Below are 16411 nucleotides of genomic sequence, written 5' to 3'. Positions count from 1 at the left end.
TACCCGCTACACAATTTGAATAGTGTACCGGGAGTTGCAACAACACAAAACCCGGTAAGCTTTTTACAGCCAGTATGAGTAAACAAGAAGGAAAGGTTGGTTTTATTATCTCACAAATACTTTAACTCAAGTAAACACCCCCAACCTCAATCCTTACCACTCAACCCAACTCAAAACAAATCATTCCACCTCCATTTCCAAACCATTTTCCAACAAATCTCATCACTCACCACTCGACACATTTTAATTAATAAAGGTGTATTCATGATCAAGAGTAATTCAACTCTCTACTTTCATGTCATACTGTATTCATGAAATCCCGAGTAGTCCAACTCGCTGATTCATGTCATACTACGAATTTTCAAAAATGTATTCATGATCAAGAGTAATTCAACTCTCTACTTTCATGTCATACGTTAACTTTCAAAAATGTATTCATGATCAAGAGTAATTCAACTCTCTACTTTCATGTCATACTGTATTCATGATCAAGAGTAATTCAACTCTCTACTTTCATGTCATACGTTAACTTTCAAAAATGTATTCATGATCAAGAGTAATTCAACTCTCTACTTTCATGTCATACTGTATTCATGAAATCCCGAGTAGTCCAACTCGCTGATTCATGTCATACTATGGCAGACAGACTAGAGCTCTAACTGAATCTTACGTAATGTGTCACCTTGGCCAAGGTTCACGCTTACGAAGACCTTGCCTCTATCACCACTGGTGACCGATCCGTAGATCAAAACATTTTAAAGGTCATTCTATCTGACTCAAATGTTACACCTCGACTCACTTATACTTTCTCACAATAAAATCAATAATATAAACAAGGTAATTAAAGACATTTGGTTCGTAATATGAACCATATGAGATTTACTCACCTCTAATCCAGCTGCGTCTTCTTAACAGCTCCATTAACAATCTCACGAATCATCCGCCAAATAAATCCATCGATCACCTAATCCAATAATGATCTTAACTTAGCCAACAACTCAAAAGCACACATATACGGAAATCCAACGGTCGGATTCTAATTTAATGATGATCCAACGGTCAGATCGAAATTATACGATGATCCAACGGTCGGATCCTAATTATACGATGATCCAACGGTCGGATCAAAATTATACGATGATCCAACGGTCGGATCCTCACGGATCGCCCTTAGGATCATCCTCCAAAATTATCACAAAGATCCAACGGTCAGATCTTCTTGAATCACTCTAACAAACATCTCCATAAAATTATACGAAAATCTGACGGCCGGATTCTCACGAATCGCCTTCCGAATCACTGTTTTACATTTATACGAAGATCCAACGGTCGGATCTTCGCCCGTGACCACACAAAGTCATCGGGACAGTCATACGATCAACATATTAAAATTTGAATCAAAACCGATGGTCTGATCTTCGCAGATCGTAAACCGTGGATAAAACGTAAAAACGTTAAATAGTAACGTAAAAACGTAAATCCACTATTTATCAACTTTTTCTAACATAACCTTGTAATATATCAAAACGCTCGTATGGATGCGTAGAACATAGCCTAGATAATAAAAATTCAAAATATATTCAAAATATTTAGAATATATATATATTCTAAATATCGGTTGACCAATTCGATCGGATTCGAAAATATGGTGAAATTGGCTAAATTTTTTACCACACTCATAATTTATTGTAATAAACTCATCAAACGGTCGGTTTTTCCATTTTATTTGAATTGATAGGGGTTGCTCTTAGGAGTGTATGATATATAAATATAGGTTTATAAGAGTAACTACGTTTGACCTAGTTGATCGAATTCGAAACGATAACCAAATTTGCTAGATTTTTTACAACCACCATAAAATATTACAATCTCTCAATCGAGCAGTTGGTTTCTCCAAATTCATCTTCCACTTCATGGTTGTTTTAGAATTGACCTCAACAATTTAAATGCAATGTATAAGTCATACAACTTTAGGAAGAAAATTGGTATAGGCCAATGTGATTGTAATTAAAATTAATTTTTTTTATCTTATGTCCATGCACATCCATCGATGGAATATATACAAACGTGATGTGAAAAAATAAGCACGTTTCGCGGTTGTCACGCCATCGGTCAACCAAGAAAACATATAAGTGACTATGGTTGACCAATCCGATCGAATTCGAAAATATGGTGAAATTGACTAAATTTTTTATCACACTCATAATTTATTGTATAAACTCATCCAACGGTCGGTTTTTTCATTTTATTTGAATTGATAGGGGTTACTCTTTGGAGTGTATGATATATAAATATAGGTATAAGAGTAACAACGTTTGACCTAGTTGATCGAATTCGAAACGATAACCAAATTGGCTAGATTTTTTACAACCACCATAAAATATTACAATCTCTCAATCGAGCGGTTGGTTTCTCCAAATTCATCTTCCACTTCACGGTTGTTTTAGAATGGACCTCGACAATTTAAATGCAATGTATAAGTCATACAACTTTAGGAGATAAATTAGTATAGGCCAACGTATTTGTAATTAAAAATTGAAATTTTTATCTTATGTCCGCACACATCCATCGATGAAATATTTACAAACGTGATGTAAAAAAATAAGCAAGTTTTGTGTTCATCACGCCATCGGTCAACCAAGAAAACATGCAAGTGACTACAGTTGACCAATCTGATCGGGTTTGAAACTATGGTGAAATTGACTAAATTTTTAACCACACTCTTATTTTATTGTAATAATCACATCCAACGGTCAGTTTTCTCATTTTCTTTGAATTGCTATATGTTGCTCTTTGGAGTGTATGATGTATAAATATAGATTTATAAAAAATTAGTGCCTTTAAAAATTTATTTATCAATAAATTAGTATCTATATATAAATAAAGATTTTTTTTGGTACAATATAGAATTATAGATATTTTGTAGAATTTTCCTTTGATCATTATCCAATGAATTTCCAAAGCTTGATTAAAAAAAAAAATATTTGTGTCTTAAAATATTTATTTATACATAAAGCCCGCAAGGCCCGGCCCAAAAAAGCCCGCAAGGCCAAGCCCGGCCCGGCCCGAAAAAGCCCGCAAAGCCCGCTTTATATGGACGGGCTTGGATCCGTCTATTTTTAATAAAGCCCGGCCCGCTATTATTTAAAAATATAGCAAGGCCCGGCCCGTTGACGACCCCTATCTTGCACAAGCAGCTTAATTCTCCAAGGAGTTGACATCTTGTTGAGCAGACAGTCAATGAGCACTTTTGAATCGCCTTCAACCCAAACATGAGATAAATGATTCAGAAGAGCAGAACTTAAACCATCTCGAAGAGCAGTTGCTTCAGTAACAAGGACCCCTGATTGACGAATTTTCTTTGAAGCAGCAATGAGTGGATTACCATCTTCATTCCTAATCACAAAGCCAGTAAAAGCCACACCATTTCTCACAGAACCATCAAAATTTAGTTTAACCTTATGAGAATCAGGAGGTTGCCATTTAATGTGAAATGACTTAGAAACTTTCTTTTTAGGAACATGATGATTAGCCTGACAGTAACTAGTTCCAAAACAAGCAACCCCGTAAAAGGTTTGAATTGGGGAAGGAACTAGCTGCTGAAAGACTAATATGTTCCTTGTGTTCCAGATAGACCAAGTAATGAATAAATTTTGAGAAATAAGATCAGAGGAAATATCAGGATTATTAAACAGATATTGTAACCAATCAATAAAACCACCATGCCGGAGTAAAGGAGTATAACAGTGAGAAGAAAGATTCCAAACCTATAATGCAAAAGAACAGTTCTTAAAAAGATGATCAACAGTTTCCACTTGCGAATGACAAAACGAACAATTAGGAGAAATAACACTATTGTAAACAGAGAGTCTATCTCTGGTTTTTAGGCGATTTCTAATAAGAATCCAACAAAAGATCTTAATTTTAGGAGGAATTTTTAATTTCCAAAATTTGGGTAACAAGGGAGCCCTTGAATGGGAAGGAAGGTTCTGAGCTTGAAGTCAAGTAGCACTTTTAATAGTAAATTTTCCAGAGCTTGATGAACCCCATATAAACTCATCCTGCATATTATGTAGAGGAATAGGTATAGCAAGAATCTTTTGAACAATATCATCAGGTAACAGATTATGTAAATCTGCTGCTTTCCAAGAAAAATTGTCAATGAAATCAGCAACAGTGAGAGACCAATTGAGAGTATGTCTTTCCTGTTCAGGAATAAGAAGATACAAAGGAAAAGGCAGAACCTAATTAAAAGACCAAAAGGAGATACTCTCACCATTTCCCACAATCCATCTTATACCTTCTAATAACGAGTCTCTAGAATCCAAAATTCTTTTCCAAGCAAGAGAATGAGAAGTTTCCTTTCTCGAAGTTAAAAAATGAGTGTTCCTCAAATACTTTAAAGTTACCAACTTAACCCACAAATTATGAGGTTCAGTAAGAACCTTCCGTCCCAATTTAGCTAAAGCTACTTTGTTGAACCAAGTAGCTGGTCTAATTCCAAGACCATCCATTGTCTTTGGTAAACAAGCCTGATCCCAGGCTACAAGAGGACTTGAATTTTTCCAAAAGAAATTCCTTCATTCCTTATCAATTCTAGAAGTAATTTTATTAGGGCATTTAAAGCAAGATAAAACATGATTAGGGATTCCAAAGAGATACATTAAACCAGTGTTATGTTAGCAATTATCTGCTTCCTAAAGTCGACTTTGCTCTGCTAGGGTTTCTCTGCCCTAGCCGTATCATTGATCGAGTTGCGGCACGATGGCGGAGGAGAACACGGTGGCTCCTTCTGCACTTTCTGAGGAGGCCATGGTGAGCCTTGTTGGAGGAGAGGATGCAATCCATGATTCATTCTTCTACCTTTGTGGTCGGTTTTTATCCAAGAAGACAGTGGTGATCCCGTCATTCTCAGCGGCGATCTCCAACGTTTGGGGGTTGAAGGAGAGAGTTCTGATCTGGCAGGAGGAGGAGGATATCTTTGTCTTCCAATTCAAGGATAGTGAGGTGAAGAATTGGATTCTCTCAAGCGGTCCATGGTTTTACAACAACTCTATGTTGCTACTAGCAGACTATGATGGCGTTTCAGATCTCGGGGCGGCTCCATTGCATCTCCTGGAGGTTTGGGTGGCGGTGAAGGGGTTGCGCATTGCTATGCGCAACGAGAAGGCTTTAACCCTAATTGGCCGAGCGTTGGGTTCCTTCGTTCTGGTTGATCAGGGGGCGGTGCAGCGGAAGGATTCGATTCAGAGGATCCGTGTGATACAGGACGTTCGGCGAAGGATTTGGGCGCGGCAGACCTTCCAATTCTCTTCGACGGTCTCGGTGGTGGTGGAACTCCAGTATGAAAAATGTCATGGGCTGTGTGCGGCTTGTGGCTTTTTCGGTCATGGTGGGGGTATATGTAATGGCAGATTGGAGGCGGAGGCGCGTGCTGCGCTGGCTCTAGCGGTGTCGGACCGTGCGGTGGATGCAAACCCAGGTGGGTTGGCGGCGTCGGAAGCGGCAGTTTCTGGGTTGGTTGCTGGGTCAGAGATGTTGGTGACGGTGGGACTAGGTGCGCCAGAGGTTTCTGGAGTGACGGAAGTGGCTGGAACGCTGGTGATGGGATCGGGTTCGCTGGCTGCGAGGAGCTCTGTACGCGTTCCGGAAAATTCGGCGGCAAACTCTAATTTTGAATTAGGGTTGACTGGGATTGCTCAGCATGGCCTTGGGCCGGGGCTGCATGGGACTGGGCCAGACTACTTTGCTGATGGGGCCAATATAAATGGCCTTGCTGTTGGGGTAAATTCAGAAAAACATTTTACCTTGGGTGTGAAAAAGAAGAGTTTTAAGCCTAGGTTGTCTTTCATACCTCCGGAATTTCACCTTGGTGAGTTGGTGGAGGTTCCGATTTCGTTAGGGACAGCTCCAAAGAAAAAAGGTCGTCCTGTTGGACGAAGGAATAAGCGTACTTTGAGGAATGAGAAAGATGAAGGTAACAATGATGGTGCAACTATCAGCTCCAACTCGCCAGGGAAGGAGCTGGCTATTGTTTAATTGCTTTGATTAGGGTCTTAAGCCTGTTTGAGTGTGATTAGGTTTCTATGAGTCTTCTATGACGTTTCTAGTTTCTTGCTTGTACCACAATTGCGTGACTGGCAAGTGAGGGCTAGTTGAATGATTTCTTTCCGTAGGAGGCAAAACTTTCTTATGCTTGGGCAGGCTTGCTTAAATGTGAGCTTCCCATTGATTTTAATTAGTTTGCTTTAGCTTGGATAGGTTTTCCGGATTTTCTTGCCGGACTGCTTATGTAAGTTTTGTAAGCTATGGCCAATTGGCTGTTGATTTATTGAATAACAATCAACTTCTATTAAAAAAAAAAAGGGATTCCAAAGAGATTTGATTGAATTAAAGTGAGCTTACCTCCCCTTGACAAGGTGTTTGACTTCCAGCTAGCAAGTTTTTTTTTTTGAATTTTTAAGATCAGCTCAGAAGCATTTATTGGATTATTCCAAAAATTGATATTATGAACACCAAGATACTTACCAATGTTAGATTTATGAGTAATTCCCAGACAACATGACAAATCTCTTTTAATTGAGGCAGAGATGTTCGGAGAAAAGTTTACAGACTTGTGAAAATTTATTTGTTGTCCAGAAGCTTCTGAAAAATTATTCAAGACTTGAGCAATATGAGTAGCTGCAGAATGAGATGCTTTACTGAAGATTAAACAATCATTAGCAAACATAAGATTAGAAATTTTAAAACCTTGATTAGAAGTAAGGATGCCAACATGAGTCTTAGGTTTCAACGAAAGCAAGTTAAGCTGTCTAATAAAACTATAAAAGGCTCCATTGCTAAAATAAATAAGTAGGAAAAAAGTGGATCACCTTGTCTCAACCCTTTTGTAGGAGTAAAATTATACATAATGTTAGATTAGATGCAATGAATAGGTATTACTTTCTAAAAACTTATAATAATATGATGTATCCTTGATACATATTTCTTGTCAAACTTGTTCCTTGTGAAAATAAATGTGGATTTTATAATTGTGGGATGTAGATATTTACTTAGAGTGCTTCTATTCTTACCTCCACATTTGGTATATACACTTCCATAAATTTTTGTAAACATTTATTTCCCATTTTACCCTCTAAAAACCTAAAAAAAAAAATTAACATGAAAAAACCCAATCCTGTATGCCATCTTCATGACCTCTTTATCTTTCTCTGTTGGTCTTCTCTATGTTGTTTCACTAGTTTGCCTCAAAATTCTCAGTAACTTGGTGGTGTCTTGGTGAATACTAACTGCAATAGAATTGGGTGATTGAATTTTGCAAAAGTCCCTATCCAAAACACTTTTGAATCCAAATAGTTTTTTCTAAACAAAAACTTCTCACTCACCATCTTCATCGATATCATCTTCTTTGATTTTAGGTTTTCATAAAGGGTGGGAGCGTTTTAATTTTGGAATTGGGAAGCTTTCAAACTGTGCTAGAGTGAAATATTTATCAACATGCTGGCTTTCACAAGTTAGAGTTCTAGTTCTGTGTAAAATTGTAACATCTTGTTGTGGAATGAAGAATATACATAAATCATCTATATTAATTGATGTGGTTCAAGATTAACCCCCTTTGAGATCATCTGAACTCAAACATAAATATGAATCATCAATCTAAGACACTGCGTGTGAGAGAATATATATATATATATAAAAGAGAAAAAAAAAAAAAAAACAAAGAAAGAGAAAGATTGAGCTGGGAGAGAGCAGAGAATTAAAGAAAGAAGACTACTGGAATATGAAGGTCTTTTTTGTCTCAAGGAATGGGGAGGTCTAAACAGCTTTTTATTTTTTGTTTTGACGAACTAAACTAAATAGATATTTTTACAATTTTCTAGAAGGACATAATAGAAAATAAATTTTTACAAAAATCTAGAGATGTCTACATACCGAATGTGGAGGTATGAATAGAAACTTCCATTTACTTATTATTTATGTTTTAATCACGACTTTAACTCAACACTTGAAAAGAGAGATCGATTTCCTTAATTGTCTCCTGCTTCTTGAATGTTTCGGTGGGATTGAAATCATTGAAGAGAATCAGATCCTAATGTTCCTAGCCGAACCCCATAAGGCATCACCAGCCGAACCCAACTAGTCCTTGATACTATCCACCAATCCAACCGTGACAAGTGACAGCTATTAGCTTTCGCAACGCAATGAGGAGGTGTCACTTCTGACCCACTTCATCATCCATTTCCTCATTGCTAGCTAAACAAAACAAAGACAAAGTCACAAAGGCACAGTTTTGGCTAACAAAGATTGTTCCTTCAGTGACAGAGGCACCAACTTGAAATGGAGAGAGGAGTTGTGAAAGTTGACAAATGGGGTTACGAAGTGAATACCTCTTCAGATGCTTGCATATCTGCCATTAACGCCTTCTATGATCAGGTTGGTCATTCTTGCTTTGTCTCCCTTCTCTAAGCTTTTGGTATGTGAAAATCTGAAATGGGTTTCTATTTTTGAAGGTTTTGAGTTATGGGAGACGCAGGTCTGTGATATTAGAAGCTCCGGCACACGATCACAACTGTGTTCTTGCTAATATTTTAGCTGCGCATTTTCTGTGCTCATCTGATCCTTCTAAAGCTCCTTCACATCTTCAAGCGGCCAAGTCTCGGCTCGTAAGCTTATTTTGATTTTGACCCTTTTTGTTAGTTTAATTTGGGTGTTTATTTTTCGTGGTGTAATGAGACACTGATTGTGGACAGGAACAAGCTACCTCGTATGAGAAGGCAGTTTTCGATGCTGTCAATTGTTTGATTTCCAAGGATAGGGATGATGATGTTGCCTTTGAGCTGCATTCTCAGGTGGGCCAGTTCCTTATTGGAATTTTCCTTTTCCTGATTTGCAGATGATCCAGAATTTTCCTTACTAGAATTTTTTATTATACTTTTGTGTATAGACGTTTTGGAAAGTGTCTCAAACTAGAAAGTTTTTCACTTTGTTCATTGATGTATCGAGAATTCAATGTTTATTTTTACTTGCTCTTGTTTGATTCTGCCCAATGCCATAGATGTTCATCTTCATTAATCGTATAAATAGATACATTGAAAGAATATCTATCCTGAACCCCAAGACATAAAAACGAAGTGAAATATTGCTAGTGAAGATGTTTATAGTTGCTTTTACTGCTTATTCATGTATAGTAGTGAAACTGAAAGGACCATCTAGCAAGTCATATAGTTAAGGATTTGGCACTACTAGTTGTATATAGTGTAGTTCAAGTATTAGATGCCCAGTCCTTCAAAGTAAGTTTAGTCTTTAGTCTTCATACAGGTTTTGTTCATTGATTTTGAGTTCATTTTGTTTTCAGCTCTTAAAAAGTTTTCCTAAAGATCTGGCGTCTCTGAAAAGGGCCCAAGTGCTCTGCTTCTACATGGCTCGACCTGATCTGTCATTGAATCTTGTTCAACAGGTTTACTTCTATGTTGAGGATATATAAAGTTTTATGTTTTTGTTGAGAATCTGGAGTACAGTGAATTCATTTCCTGAAATATTATTCCTAGCATCTTCTTACTATGACCTGAGATGTATTACATTCCTTTTCGGTTTTGAGCATTTTAAGATTTTTTTGTAACCTCTTGGGTGAATCCTTTTTATGTTTTCTTTACTGTTGTGTAAAAATTTGCCAACAGGTTCTATCAAGTAATCAACAAGAAGAATACATTTATGGTATGCTTGCTTTCCCTTTACTGGAGCTTGGCCGAATGGCAGATGCTGAGAAAGCAGCAAGAAAGGGATATGAAATCAACAAGCAAGACTGCTGGACACATCATAATGTCAGTTATACTTGGTTTGCTTTGAAAAATTGTACTTAATTAGAGAACAAGCGTACTCATTTTCATTAATCGAGAATGCTGTCGCAATGCTCCAAGCCAAAGTTCTAATAATGCTGAAAAAAGTTTTCATTGTCTTGACATATAAGTCTAAATGTGGCAATGACACAGTAGTTGTTAGACCATGGTTCAACATTCTGATTGGACCTAACACCAAAGGTTATCACAGTTCACATCTTCAAATGGACTATCAGTATCAGTTAGTTGTTGTAACTAGTTTGTAATACTTAAATTCCATGTCTTTTTTTGCAGTTGTGCCATGTTCTTCAGTATGAGTGTCGTTTTAAAGAAGCAGTAGAGTTCATGGAATCATGCTCGTCATCATGGGATTCTTGTTTGTCATTTATGTATGTGTATTGGAATGAATCAATTTAAAATTTTATTTCTTCAAGTGAGATTTAGATGCTAAAGAGTGTTACAACTATCAGGCTCACACACAATTGGTGGCATGTAGCTCTTTGTTATATGGAAGGTCATTCTCCAGTCGAAAGACTCTTAGAGATATATGACCATCATATCTGGAAGGAGTTGGAAAAAGTTGATGTTTTTGGACCAGAGGTAAATCTCAAGTATTTTATATAGGACTCAGCTCTCTTGCAAGTTGCATCTAGGTCCTAACCTATTATGTGAAATTAGGTGTACTTAAATGCCCTTGGGTTGTTTTTACGGGTGCATGTTCGTGGTCAAATGGATGCGTTTGAGGACCGTTTGAAGATCCTAGGCAAACGCCTGACTGATCGGGTAAGCTGCAGAAAAATACCATTATTGGGTCCAAAGCTTGCATAGGTTATGTTGCATCAAAGGACCTAACATCTTTGTAGTCAAGATTCTTGGGAAATCTACTAGGTAGAGATGTGTCAAAAGAGAATATTCTTTACCATTGTGGTTCCAGAATTATATATTATGATCTTAGTCCAATGCTAGTTCACCATATCATCTTTATGCCTTACCTGTTTAGGTGTTGTCATGCATTAATCTAAATTTGTTGTTTGTATGTGCACCGATTTGTTCAGGCCAACTGGTATATAGAGTGGCATCTTGACGTCCTAGTTTTATGGGCCTTGGCTAATACTGGTGAGATTTCAGAGGCTGAAGAGTTGCTCAAGGGCTTGAAATCCAGGTAAGAATGATCTTGCCACTCTCAACCACACCCTATTTGATTTTATCTGACCGACTACTAATTGAATGTCCTTCTGTAGAATTTCTGAGATGAACAAGAAGAAGCAACAATCCATGCAGAGTGCAATAATGGTTTGTTCTGATTGCCACCTCCAGTATATATGGAGTTTTGTTTAATTCTTTTGTTCGTTCATTTACACATTGTCTCTATGTTTAGTCGTGTACTCAATTTACACTACTACTGTATCTTCATCTTGAGCTACCAGGCATCAAAGTTGTTGTGAACAATAGAGTCATGCTATTACTTCTACCCTGAACTTCTTCCCCAGTACTATCAAGAAAGAAAGATTCAGAAAATTATGATTCATTGATTCTTGTGGTTTGGGGGTTTACATTTTCAGTCTTTCTACTTTGTAAATCAACAATTTTTATCGCGGTTTCCTATCGAAGTTGTACGTTTGTTTAACCGTATCTTTGTTATCAGCTTGCAGAAGCCTTGTACGAGTATGGGAGGGGTAACGACAAACATGCAATAGAATTGCTAGGTCCTAATTTTGATGCTGATAACTGTAAGACGATTGGAGCATCAGGTGAACAGCTTGATGTATTCAATGAAGTCTGGTACTGTATGCTGCTTAACAATGGACAAGCTACGAAAGGTATGATACAAGCTATGCTTCCAGCATCAAACTTCCTAGAGAATGTCTTCTAACTGTGTCCAATTTTAGCAATTGAGGTGATTGAGAAGCGGATCAAAGCAAGAGACGGAATCCCTTTCCTTTGGCGCCTTCTGGTATATCTCTAAATGATCTTTTAGCTTTACAACTACATATGCAATAGAACTGCTTTCTGTTAGAAAAGAAAAATGCACATAATGAGTATTCTTTGCAGGAGAAGGGTTATAAACAAACAGGCAGACAGGAAGTTGCAATTGCAAGTGAGAAAGCCAAGGTTCTAGAGACTGCATATTTCCATTAAACCAGTAAGACAGAAATCAGATCAGGTGTTGTACTTTGTACTTGTACTTGTTCCCAACCTACATATTAGATTTAGAAATGAAGTGCTCGTATCACAAAATAAGAATATGCAATATTTCCACGGTAACAAATATGTACATTCCATTTCGATAACTGAGAAATAGAAGTACAGAACCACTTTTACTGACATGCAATCCCATTTCATGTCTTGGTTTTCTTCTCATGTTGCATAAACACACTGTTGCATGTGTGGACTGTAGTACACAATGCTTTGATGCCCTTATAAGTCTCTACATATTTGAGTAGAAAGAATACCATATGCGAATGGTTAGCTAAACAATCAGAATGGGTCCATAGCTCAGTGGTAGAGCATTTGACTGCAGATCAAGAGGTCACCGGTTCGAACCCGGTTGGGCCCTTTTTACTACTTTCATCCTCTTTTGTTTTCCATATTTACCATTTGGCAACAAAGACTAAAAAGACCAGAAACAGGGTAAAAGCACAGTTGAAAAGTTGTATATTTACCATTCTGTAACAAGTAGGTACCCATCAAATCTATTCACAATCTTATGCAACTGTGCTTCTGATTGAGAGACTCGTCCTTCTTTCTCTTCAGTCAAATCTTGCACATGTGCAACAGACCCTACAACCAGTCAAATCAGCTTTTTGCCACGTCAGCGCCAATCACATTCGAACTCGAAGCGCGGCTAATCCCACGTGTACGGCCCCTGATCCGCCTCAGCTCCTGCACCACCTCCCTGGCATCTGGACGGTCGTCCTTCTCCGCCGCGACGCACCTGAACGCCAGCTCTGCCGCCACGTCAACACCATCCGTCACATTCCCATCCACAATCAGAACCGGGTCGACTACCTGATGGAGCAGGCCCATCTGGATCTTGGACACCATCATATCCGCCAAAGCCAACTCCCTCTTGTCCCTCCTCTGGTCCACCGCCTTCTGACCCGAAATCAACTCCAACAGCACCACCCCGAAGCTGTACACGTCACTCTTATCCGTCAACCGGAACGACCGGTGGTAATCCGGGTCCAAGTAACCCGGGGTACCCTGAGGCCCGGTCCAAACGTACCCCGAACTCGACGACGTCGTTTCCGGGAAGACCAAAAGCCTCGACAGCCCAAAATCCCCGACTTTGATTCTCATGTCTCTTTCCGCGAAAATATTAGACGAAGTTATGTCTCTGTGAACCACCGGAGGCACCACCGAGAAATGCAAGTACTCCATAACCATGGCGGTTTGCAAAGCTATATCAACCCTCACCTGCCACGTCATCGACCCTTTCCGGTAGAGGCTCTTCGGGCCGTGGAGATGGTCGGCGAGAGTGCCGTTGGGGACGTAATCATAGACCAACAGAAGGCCTCTGGGATCGCTGCAGTAGCCGTGGAGCTTGACGAGGTTAGGATGGTCAATTGAGGAGAGGATTAGGATTTCGTTGCAGAAGGCCTTGCCGGAGTGGTGGGGCTTGTGGAGGTACTTTACGGCCACGACGCGGCTGTCGTAGAGCTGGCCCAGGTAGACTGACCCGAACCCGCCGTCGCCGATTTTGCGCCTGGTGTCGAATTTGTTGGTGGATGATTCCAGCTCTTCGTAGGTGAATACCGGCGGGAGGAGACTGGCGGAGCGGTGGCGCTGGAGGAACAATGTGGTCGGGTCTTCTTCTGTGGCGGCGGAGTGTAGTCTTCTGGACCTGATTATGGCTAAAGAAATTGAAACCATGACCATCAAACAAGTCACTGCCAAGACCGAGCACAAAATGGCGACGCGATGGGGGTTGTGCTTGCTAATCCATGGGGGTGAGAGTTGAGCTTTGGCGTGGAGACAGAGGAATTGCCGTGATGGGTCGGAGGAATTGAAGCCGCAGAAGCCGTTGTTGGCTTCGCAATCTCTGCAGCTTGAGAAGTAGGAATCTTGAGCTTCGTCCCACTCGAGCTCGATCCCGAGTTGGAGGAAGTTGTCAAGATATCCCAAGACATCGTCCTGGCAGCCCTGGTTGGGAACAGAGCTGCGACTAGATCCACAGTCATGGAGTAGCTTGACCGGGCTCTTTATGAGCTTGCATTCCCAGGGACAGTGGCTGCAATTAGGAAGATTTGGGGGGGAGCAAGGTTTGAGAACAGAGAGGCGGTTACAGGAACCGTCGGAGAAGCGAAAAGGGGAAGAGGAGAGGTTGATGGAGCGGCTGGGGATTGAAAGAAAGTGAGGGGATGAGCAGCTGCTAGTGCTAGTGCTAAGGGATTTAGCTTTAATTGTCGAGTTGGTGATGTAGGGGGAGAGAAGGAGAGATGTGGAGTTGGGCTCGTAGTGGATGAGGGAGAAAGCGAGGTTGTTAATGGTGATTATGGAGTGATTTGCATAGCATTTGATTTGGAAAGAGGGGTGGCCACAGCCAGGTGAGAAAGAGAAGGGAAAAGGAGGATTTGAAGTAAAGGGTGGGCATAGAGATTGATGGTGCGGTGAGCATAAGTGCGAGTAGGCTGAGGAAATGAGGCGAAGAACTGAGAAGAAGAAGACAAAGGCAGCGAGCGACGGAGGCATGGAGGAGGAAGTGAGAGAGGGAATCAGATCTTGAAATGAATGTGAGGAAAGAGACGAGGGGGTCGTGGCCTAGAGAATGGAGAGGAGAGAGTCACGTGAGAAGAGAAGACAAAAGGCTCGAAAATGGTGGAGGACGAATGGAGAGGTGGGTTGAAAAATCCGAGTAGACTCCTGCTTTTCTTAGTCTTCTTTCGTTTTCAGTGGTCATAATGCATTTTTAACTTTATACTTTTGGAATGTAACATTGCATTCACAGTTCCATACTTCCATACGTATTTTGCACTTTCTGGCTCTGAGAAAAAATTGAAAATAACAGTTGGGGAAGTCCTTGCTTATAATGATTGGCTGATTAGTAAATAGGGAAAATTTCATAAATAGTACTCAAAGTAAGGCTTACTATGCATTTCAGTACATCAAGTTCCAAAATAGTACCATAGGAGTCTTTTTTTTTTCTTTGACATGTAAAATTTTGTTATTAGGATTATAAGACGATCGTGATTTGTGAGACAGAAATGTAAAAAGTAAACATTAGTTGATTCAATAGTCTCTAACTCAATAAATTTTAGATAACATGTTGCATGAATTTTGTACGATTGAGATTTATCTTATTTCCTCTCTCACAAAAACTTGAAAGTTACTCGGGAATACCAAGCTCGGAAGGAGAGTTGGATGCCAAAACGAAAGCATTTGACAAATTGGGGTGAAAGGTGAAAACTTAGACCAGACTTTTTGACTATTTTTTCATGGGTAGGTGCCAAGAACCCAATTGTTGATATTACAGTTTTTTATATGTCGTCGATTTCTGTGGAAATTATTAAAAGATTATAATCTATGATTAAGTTAGGTGCAGCCGTGCAGCATTGCAGGAATTACTAGTCTCTGCTGCACAGTTCAAACTCCAAAGATCAAAGCTGAAACCCTAGGATTTCTTGAGCACAGAGCTTTCGGTTTAGGGCCAACATGACCTAATGCATTATAGGCGTACTACAAGGCATCTCATTTCAGGCCCAGAAACACAAAAGCCTGGCCCAATTAAACGTTGATGAATTGCCCGAATTGCCACTGTCATTGTGTCGCTATCAGTATCACCATCGGTTAGACCTCCGACGTTCACGGTCGTTTTGTTCCATATTTGATGAAATTGTGATCTGTCAAACAAGCCTACACTCAATCGGACACTGAAAGCAACAAGTTTGCTTACATGAGTGGAGAATTTGGCGACATTTTCCTTTTGTTTTTCATGATAAGATAAGCTCTATCCCTATCCATATTTTCTATGTTTTTGTTACCTTGCTCAACATGTAGAATATTGATTCATATACACTGCCTTTATATGTTTGCATGTGATTAGTTAATAGCAGATCTCAGAAATCGTGCTATTGATAAACATAGTAAAAAGAGTTATATGTTTTTGGATAAGTACTCAACTAATTGACAATAGTAACATCCATCGCTAAAATCCTAGCAGATCGTGTTCAGGGGCGGCGACACTTCTCTAGTTATCATGATCTTCCTTTTCTCGAGCCAAAGTGAGTTTCATCTTTGCAAAAAAGAGCTCGTTGTTTCAATTTTGCTCGGCTCTCGCCTCTTGTGTGGCCGACGAATCGTGGACAGTTTTTCTGGTTTTAACTCAGAGAGCAACGAAACTATTATATTGTTTACCGATTCTTATAGATATGTGCTATATTCCATGGTAGATCTTCAATATTATACCATAAAAGGCCTTTGTTGATTTACAAAAACAAAATCAAAAACTTTCCTATTGCGAGGGATGACCAATGGATCTTCTTTTAATTCAATGCAGTGAATTGTTTGTGATTTGGTTTTACCATACAGTGAATCGTTCTCAAATAACAAAACAAAAAATCAGTATCGGCCCCCTC

At 39.4% G+C, this 16411-nt stretch overlaps 2 protein-coding genes and 1 non-coding gene across 4 annotated transcripts; 2 read left to right on the top strand and 1 right to left on the bottom strand.

Moving 5' to 3' along the window:
- Positions 1-7996: 7996 nt before the first annotated feature.
- Positions 7997-12161, top strand: LOC133708520 (uncharacterized). 2 transcript variants are annotated; one of them, XM_062133984.1, is made up of 14 exons: positions 7997-8209; positions 8317-8433; positions 8511-8663; positions 8751-8849; positions 9356-9457; positions 9678-9821; positions 10131-10225; positions 10307-10436; positions 10515-10619; positions 10892-10998; positions 11078-11129; positions 11482-11656; positions 11726-11790; positions 11889-12161. In XM_062133984.1, the coding sequence occupies exons 2-14, from the start codon at positions 8338-8340 to the stop codon at positions 11973-11975; spliced, it is 1410 nt and encodes a 469-aa protein (XP_061989968.1). In that variant the 5' UTR covers positions 7997-8209; positions 8317-8337; the 3' UTR covers positions 11976-12161. The 2 variants fall into 2 exon arrangements, with proteins under 2 accessions (XP_061989968.1, XP_061989967.1); XM_062133983.1 differs by having other exon boundaries at positions 7997-8433.
- LOC133708519 (LEAF RUST 10 DISEASE-RESISTANCE LOCUS RECEPTOR-LIKE PROTEIN KINASE-like 1.5) lies at positions 12067-14917 on the bottom strand. The gene has a single exon (XM_062133981.1). It carries the CDS (start codon positions 14526-14528, stop codon positions 12633-12635), a length of 1896 nt encoding a protein of 631 aa, XP_061989965.1. The 5' UTR covers positions 14529-14917; the 3' UTR covers positions 12067-12632.
- TRNAC-GCA (transfer RNA cysteine (anticodon GCA)) lies at positions 12322-12393 on the top strand. Its single transcript has one exon. It is a non-coding gene; the product is annotated as a tRNA-Cys (tRNA).
- Positions 14918-16411: the final 1494 nt, after the last annotated feature.

Source organism: Rosa rugosa, chromosome 5 (assembly GCF_958449725.1).
Source record: "Rosa rugosa chromosome 5, drRosRugo1.1, whole genome shotgun sequence".
NCBI classification, from domain to species: domain Eukaryota; kingdom Viridiplantae; phylum Streptophyta; class Magnoliopsida; order Rosales; family Rosaceae; genus Rosa; species Rosa rugosa.
This window is presented reverse-complemented; position numbering and strand designations above follow the sequence as displayed.